Source organism: Meleagris gallopavo, chromosome 2 (genome assembly GCF_000146605.3).
Source record: "Meleagris gallopavo isolate NT-WF06-2002-E0010 breed Aviagen turkey brand Nicholas breeding stock chromosome 2, Turkey_5.1, whole genome shotgun sequence".
NCBI lineage: Eukaryota > Metazoa > Chordata > Aves > Galliformes > Phasianidae > Meleagris > Meleagris gallopavo.
The window spans coordinates 74,467,897-74,475,655 of record NC_015012.2 but is presented as its reverse complement, the minus strand read 5'-3'; the positions used below and the strand labels follow the sequence as shown (position 1 = coordinate 74,475,655).

General features: G+C 44.2%; 2 protein-coding genes across 6 annotated transcripts in view; one reads left to right on the top strand and one right to left on the bottom strand.

Moving 5' to 3' along the window:
* ANKRD6 (ankyrin repeat domain 6) overlaps positions 1 to 2,412 on the top strand; it is a 109,716-nt gene extending 107,304 nt beyond the window's left edge. For all 5 annotated transcript variants that reach the window (XM_010707627.3, XM_031552529.1, XM_010707630.3 and 2 more), the window contains one exon: positions 1,690 to 2,412. In XM_010707627.3, the coding sequence (XP_010705929.1) occupies positions 1,690 to 2,264 (575 nt within the window). In that variant the 3' untranslated portion in view covers positions 2,265 to 2,412. The remainder of the gene's footprint in view (positions 1 to 1,689) is intronic.
* A 3,005-nt stretch (positions 2,413 to 5,417) lies between these two features.
* Positions 5,418 to 7,759, bottom strand: part of LYRM2 (LYR motif containing 2) — a 3,081-nt gene continuing 739 nt past the window's right edge. The window contains exons 2-4 of the mRNA XM_031552238.1: positions 7,716 to 7,740; positions 6,465 to 6,605; positions 5,418 to 5,966 (exon numbers count right to left, since the gene is read on the bottom strand). Of these exons, the coding sequence (XP_031408098.1) occupies positions 5,886 to 5,966; positions 6,465 to 6,605; positions 7,716 to 7,740 (247 nt within the window). The 3' untranslated portion in view covers positions 5,418 to 5,885. The remainder of the gene's footprint in view (positions 5,967 to 6,464; positions 6,606 to 7,715; positions 7,741 to 7,759) is intronic.

Sequence of the window (7,759 nt, the reverse complement as noted above, 5' to 3'; positions counted from 1 at the left end):
TGGTATCCTGGGCTCCATCAAAAGAGGAGTGGCCAGCAGGGACAGGGACGTGATTGCCCCCCTCTACTCTGCTCTTGTGAGGCCCCATCTGGAGTACTGCATCCAGGCCTGGGGCCCCCAGCACAGGAAGGATGTGGAGCTCTTGGAATAGCTCCAGAGAAGGGCCACTAAGATGATCAGAGGGCTGGAGCACCTCTCCTGTGAGGAAAGGTTGAAGGAACTGGGTTTGTTTAGCTTGGAGAAGAGAAGGCTCTGGGGAGACCTCATCGTGACCTTCCAGTACTTGAAGGGAGCGTATAAACAGGAGGGGGGACAGCTGTTTGCGAGGGTGGATAGTGATAGGACAAGGGGGAATGGTTTTAAACTGAGACAGGGGAGGTTTAGGTTAGATATTAGGAGGAAGTTCTTCACACAGAGGGTGGTGACTCACTGGAACAGGTTGCCCAAGGAGGCTGTGGATGCCCCATCCCTGGAGGCATTCAAGGCCAGGCTGGATGTGGCTCTGGGCAGCCTGGTCTGGTGGTTGGCGACCCTGCACAGAGCAGAGAGGTTTAAACTAGATGGTCATTGTGGTCTTTTTCAAACCAGGTTGTTCTACGATTCTATGATTAATGCCATAGATATTAATTCTGTCTCTGTGCTTTCTCCCATCTATATGCACAGTGTTTAGGGAATAGAAAACACTTGAAGGCACAGCCACTGGGAATATTTTAATTAATATTATGGTTGGGTGGAATTACACTGACTCTTCTTAGTGCTGCCACTGTGTATTTGAAACCAAGACCTTTTATGCTCTGAATAACTTTATCTACTGAAATTTCTCCAGCTTCCCAGTCTGAATTATGCACAGGTTATCCAGCCTACGGAAGGAAGTGTATTGCATTTAGTGCTTTTCAGATGTATGGATCCAGTACTGGTAGGGTCCAAGGGTGTGAAACTGAAATACACACTTCCCTTGTTAATATATAAATTATAGGGCTACAGAATAAATCTCTTGCTTTTTCCACTTTTTAATTATTAGTTCATTATGGAATTGGAAAACAAACACCATAGTTGAGAACATTACATCTATTCAGGGATCATGTCCACCTGAGGATCTGGAAGACTTTGGTTCAAACAACTTCTCTGGTCAGGGAAGCTTCTGAGGAAAAAAGAAACAGGAAGAGCACAGCTCCAGCTCATGTCTCCAAATCCAAGGAGAGTTTCTTTAAGACACGTCGTATAAACCCTCCAAAATATTACTTAAAGAGCACAGACATGGATGTTGATACCCTACTAGACAAGAAAGGCAGAGGACTGTAGAGATCGTGCAGTAGAACTAGTATAAGCAGCATTAAAAGTTGTTGTCTTTGCAAAATTTGTAGGGTTTCAAGTCTTGTAGAAGGATGGGATCGATAAACATCAGCAGACACATACAACTATAGGAACCTAGCCTGATCTTTGCTATGTGTCCTTTTGTGAAGACCTTTCATCTGCGGTAATCTGTGCAGTGTCTCTCTCTGGGAGTCTCTTTTATCTTCATGGTCAGCCAGTAGAACAATGTGATGAACTAATACAAGCCTTTACAGCGTACACATAGTATGATGCATGGGAAATTGCACCACAGACTAGACACCTTAGAGTACAAGGACTTTTGAACACTAAAGTGCATGCTCAGAGCTTTTCTAAATACATATTTTTGTTCTATAGGTGCAGAGCAACAGTTAATTGTTGCTGGACCAGTACAATCTTCAGTCCCTGCTCAAGATGTCAGGCCAAAGGACAAAGCCGTTAGTGCCAGCACATTCCATAGGTTCCAGCAGGAGCTGCCCTCCTCTGAACTTTTGGGGTCCAAATCAAGACATGTTCGGGTTCAAGCTGCTTTGCAGCCCTTGAATGAACCCGCAAAGACGGAACCACAGAGCTGCTACTTCCTCAACAAAGGAACTCAGACAAAGAAATCCAGCAAAAGCGGGCAGTCGAGGCACAAAGCTCTGCACAATGCAGGGGTTCCCCAGAGCCAGGAGCAGCAGCACTCCGCTCTGCCTGTAGGCCAGTCACCGGGCCCTGCGCTCAGGGACACCTCACAGGCACTGGAGATCACGCAGTACTTCTTTGAGGCTGTTTCCACTCAGATGGAGAAGTGGTATGAACGGAAGATTGAAGAAGCCAGGTGCCAAGCTAATCAGAAAGCACAGCAGGACAAAGCTGCGCTTAAGGAACATATCAAAAGCTTGGAAGAGGAGCTCAGTAAATTAAGGACTAAGATGCAGAAAGAAAGCTAGCATTCACCAAGCAGGCCAAGTCAAGCAGCAGGACTCGTTTTGGAACCTGCACAGGAATCTGGAGTATCAATATGTACTGATACATATTTGTAGTGCCTGATACATCCAAGCAAAACGCTCTTTTTTGGGGGGGAATAGAAGTAACTTTGGAAACTCCAGAACCAAGGAGACTTCATACTCAGATCGTACCGATGACACTGAGATGCTGCAAATGAGATCCTTTCTTTGTTATTTCCCACAGTCCGTTAATTATCGCACTCTCAATTTTCAGGTGCTGCTTGGAAACAAATTGCATTAAAAACCAAAATTGCTTTCAGAAAAGGGAATTTTCTTATTTCCACATAGGTCCTTTGTGACTGGGTTCCACTACATGCCACACGTAAATGTGGTACTGATACTAAAATAAATCCAGGAGGTTGAGATCTTTCGACTTGGTCAGAAGTGATTCTTCAGTGATGAAGGGCTGTTGATACTATTTCAGATACTTCCTAGGGCCTTTGGAGAGATACTACAGAACCAACTCACATTACAAACGTAACGCAGGGGAATGATGCAGGTTTCCTGCTGGGAGAGGCCAAGCTCCCATTGTGTGAGACATCGAGGTGAGTTGTCCTGTTTAGTAGGCTTCTGTTGCCACATTGCTTTTCTTTGGTTTACATTATTAAAACAAATGCTAAATTAGGCTGTTCTACTGGTATCATACCAGCAGAGCTGCCTGTGGTTGGTTACATGTTGGAGTTTTGTTTAGGGCATAGATGACAGACACTTCATTGTAACTATGCTGTACTTGTTATGCATAATTGTTACAGAAATCTCTTTTTCCTTAAAGCAGCAAATGTCTGAGTTCTATACTAATACTGAAGAAGTCTGAAAGAAGTCCTTTATCAAGAGAGGGGAAAGCTTGGCTCCCTGTATGCACACGTTTCTTTTTTGAAGGGTCAGGATTTTCTCCCGTAGGCTTTGTCAAGACTTTCTGCCCTTCTTCCTCTGAATGATCCTGCTGTGTTTTTCCCCTGGTACCTTTAAAGCTGGGCCCTGGTGGATCTGCAGATCATTGGACTGATTTCATGGTTTCACAAAATAGAACTCAACAATGTTTTTAAAGGTTTATGGATGTTTTGCAACAACAACAAAAAGAAATGAACAAATTTGTAATGACTGCTTTTGGCCAAGCTGATGGCGTCCAACTTGTAATTCACAGAGTGTCATTTTCAATTGGGTTGACTAAATTCATCGTCTGTATCTGAATCCTGGTGTGCTATGTGTTGCATAAACTAGAGACACCATAAACTCATACCTGCATCCCTGTGGGGTTTCTTCCTCATGCCTCTGGGAAGGTTCCATCAGATTCTCTTGATATGAGTTTACTGAGTATGTCACAGTGGAACAATTGTACAAAAGCAATTCTGAAACAAGATGGTACCATTATGCCAAGGAGAAAATAAGTTTTTTTTTCTATACCGTGGAGCCCTAAAAACAATACAAAATTCAGTATTGATGATACCATTAACAAATCAGTAATTAAGCTTTTTGTTGTCTTAGCAGATGTATAAAGCAAAGAAAAATTGTATTATAAACAATATTTAAAAAAAAATTCCTCTTAATGCACTATCAAGAAAAGTGTACGTGTATTATGGAAACACTAGTTTGATTGCTCTGACTTCCATAGTCATATAGACACTTTCATATGTTTACAATTTTGTTTAAGCTACTGTAGAAACACAGAAGCATGCTATTTAAGTTTTATATCACCTTGATAAAGTGACTGTTTTGCCAAGTAATTAAAATAAATGTTGCTCAGAATTCTTGTGTGGCAGCGTTTTCTATCCAGAGAAAGCAAAGTCCCCTCACTTTGATCAGAGGAGGAAACAGAGAACTGGATTTCCAATTCTAAGCCTTTGTGCTTATAAAACCTGGGAGCCAGATCTGCCAGCACAGACAACAGTAACCTGTAAAGAAGGAACCAGAAGGATCCTTAGATGTGTTGGAGTTGCATTATCACAGATGTCACCACTTCACGGGGCTCTAAGCTCAACCAGCACTGCGGCCCTGAAATTCTGAGACATCCAGTTTTCTTCAAGCAACTTTAGGGACCCAGACAACACCATCAGCCACTTTACCAACAGCTGGGACAAGAACACGACACTAGGGATTGTCCTTATGACGGAACCGCAACCTTGTGCTAGCACAGTCAAAGCATGATTTTGGAATCTTGAACTCTAATGCTTTAATAATTTGAAATCATACTTCTAAGGCTGACCTGTGAGATTGTGGGATGTAACAGAACAAGCAATACAGATTATGTCATTTACTCTTTTCTGTTTTCCACATGGTTTATTTGTGAAAGCAAAACATTAAAAGAACGTGCTGTCAAAGGCTGCTGGTCACTATTGGCTCTTCCAGCACAGACTTTCATATTGTACTATTTGAAAAAAAACCTCTTTTTAGAGACTGAACTAGAAAAAAGGACTTGTTTTTCTGAATGAAACTTCTGTTTATACCTGTGAACAGTGGCTTTGTGACTTACTTCAGAGAGCAGAACAGCACAAAAGAGCTGTCTAGAAGAGCAGCAGTAAAATGGGCTCCCCATGTCCTCTTGTCTCAGTAAAGCTATCGTGTTAATGACGAGGACTGCAGGAGTGCAGTTCATGGAGTAAAGGATACCACAAGGAAAATGCTCATTTTCGCTTGTTTTTTTTTCCTCCCACTAAATATCAACTGTAGAGAACCAAAACTATAATGCTTGCACTGAGAATGTGGCTGCCCAATCTCCGGAGGAACCTTCAGAGGGTGATGGACAATTCAGGCTGCCCAGAGGAGCTGTGGATGCCCCAGCCCTGGAAGAGTTGAAAGCCAAGTTGGATGAAGCTCTGGCAGCGTAATCCGGTGGGTGGCAGCCCTGCCATTCTACCAGAAAGTGTTAACAAAATACAAATTTTTAGCAAAATATTTAGAAATACATATCTTTCACTGACTGATTTAGAAGCTGAAAGGCTTCTGACTATACAATCCCCAACAGTCTCACCGGTTGTCAGAGCCACAACTTTTGTCAAATACAGCTTAAATAAACTCCATAGGAAAGGATTCCACAGTAACTTTCAGAGAAAGGAAGAATTAGAAAAAAAAGATATATGATGAAACATTATTTTACCATCTTTGTTTTAAACACATTTATTTATCCCATATACTTCTGCTCTCTTAACTTATGAAAAAGAAACCCCCAGCACTGTAGAGAAAAGGCTGCTACCACCACAGATGTTACCACACAGAGGTACCACAGCAGGAGACAGACAAAATAAGCTGGCTTCTATTTATCTTCCATCTCTCTTGCAAAACACTGCTGTTGTAATTTTGGGGGCTTTCTTCTTTTCCTAAAGGATATGCTACATCATCCATTCAGTTCTTTTAGGCCTTTTGTGTCTGAGTGGTTTCCAGATTGGAGAGTAACCAAGCCAAGAAGAAGGGGAAAGAAAAAAAAACAATCCAAACCCACTATGGTAGATCTACCTTCAAGTATTATCAGGACATCACCAAACGCTGCTATTATAACTACATCCTGGACAAAAATAATACTGTGCTTATTTGCAGCAGATGAAAGTCCAGCTGTCAGCACAACAGCATTCAGGACTTGGCCAACTTCAGTGCTCTCTGAAGTTCCCGCAGCTGCATGTGGCCTTGAGTAATCATCATCCGGATTGCATCCTGGAAAACAAAAATTGGATCTCCTGAACTGAAGGTACATACACTGGTTTTACAAGACTGCAAACACTTTAAGTATATGCAGCACTTTACGGCATGTCAACTAATACTACAGTCACTGACATGAGTAAAAAAACAACAATGAATAATTAATTAAAACGAGCAGTATTTCCATCAACATCACATTTACCTTAGTACTGTTAGGCTTTGCAAATTCAGCCACCAATTTCTTAAGTGTTGGTTAGAAAAAGAAACTAAGCAGAAAGCAGAGGACAACAAGTGCACAAGAAATGTGAAGGTTCCCATAATTTCATGTACCCAGCTGTCCAGTTGTGCTTTGCTTGGCTTGCAGTTGAAGTCAGAGAAAAAGAAACACCAACACCAAGGAACAAAAGGATGCTTACAGGTTCCTGCAAGCCTGGCTGTGATGCTTGCAAACTAAACCACAGCACAGCATAGAGCACAGCTCATGACAGGCGACTGCCAGCTCCCACTCCTCACCTCTTCTGTAGCGCCTTTATTCCTCTGGAACTCCTCCCGCGCCCACTTCTGCAGATGGCGGCGGTCTGCCTCAGCAGGGACGTCCCTTATGGCCCGCAGGATCCTCCTGTACAGCTGCAGCACCTGCTGCCGCCTCAGGAACTGCAGAATAGAGGTCAGCCTGCAGCCCTGTGCCAACAGCCCTGCACTGCTCTGAGATCAGTGCAAAGCTCCCCGTCTCCCTTTTAAAGGATCTAACTTTACTTTGGTTCGCACCAAAGAAACTTAAATTTCATACAAACGGACAAACAAGCTAAACTCATTATGGTATTTGCAGCCATCCCAGGCAGAGAGACCACCACCACCTCAGTGCCTGCTGCCCAAGGCGTTCCTGCTGCCAGCAGCAACCTCCAGTGTTCATGGAAGCAGGGGATCACTACAGTTGGAAAAGACCTCTAAGATCACCTAGCCCAACCATCAGCCCACCCCCCCCACTAACCACGTCCCTCAGTGCCACATCCACACGGTTCTTGAACACCTCTAGGGACGGTGACTCCACCACTTCCCTGGGCAGCCTGTGCCACTGCCTCACCACTCTTTCCAAGAAGAAATTTTTCCTAATATCCAACCTAAATCTCCCCTGGCACAACTTAAGGCTGTCACCTCTCATTCTCCTGCTGTTATCTGAGAGAAGAAGCCAATTCCCACCTCACCACAACTTCCTTTCAGGTCATCATAGAGAGCAATAAGGTCGCCCCGAGCCTCCTTTTCTCCAGACCAAACAATCCCAATTCCCTCAGCTGCTCCCCTAAGTCTTGTGTTCCAGAGCTCTCACAGCTTCACTTTCAAGACTGTGGAGTGTGTCCAGAGAATGATGTCCATCTCGCACTGAGGGGCCCAACACTGAACACAGTACTCAAGGTGCGGAGCCTCACCAGTGCTGAGTACAGAGGGATGATCTCTTCCCTGCTCCTGCTGGCTGCACCATTTCTGATACAAGACAGAATGCTGCTGGTCTTCTCGGCAACCTGGACACACTGCTGGCTCGTGTTCAGCCTAGCACTGACCAACAATCCCAGCTCCTTTTCCCACACCTCTCTGCTGCCATCTGCTTCCAGCACAAGGGCTCTGCCTTCCCCATCGGTTTCCCACTGCAAAACCAACTTCTACACACAGAAAAACAGACTGCCCTTAGCCCTATACTCGGGGTAAGAAAACAAACTGCACATTAAGCGGCCGAGCCACCTCCCCGCGGCGGGGACACGCACGTACATTTAAACGCTGGACTACAACACCCCTTCAGGCCCGCAGCGGCC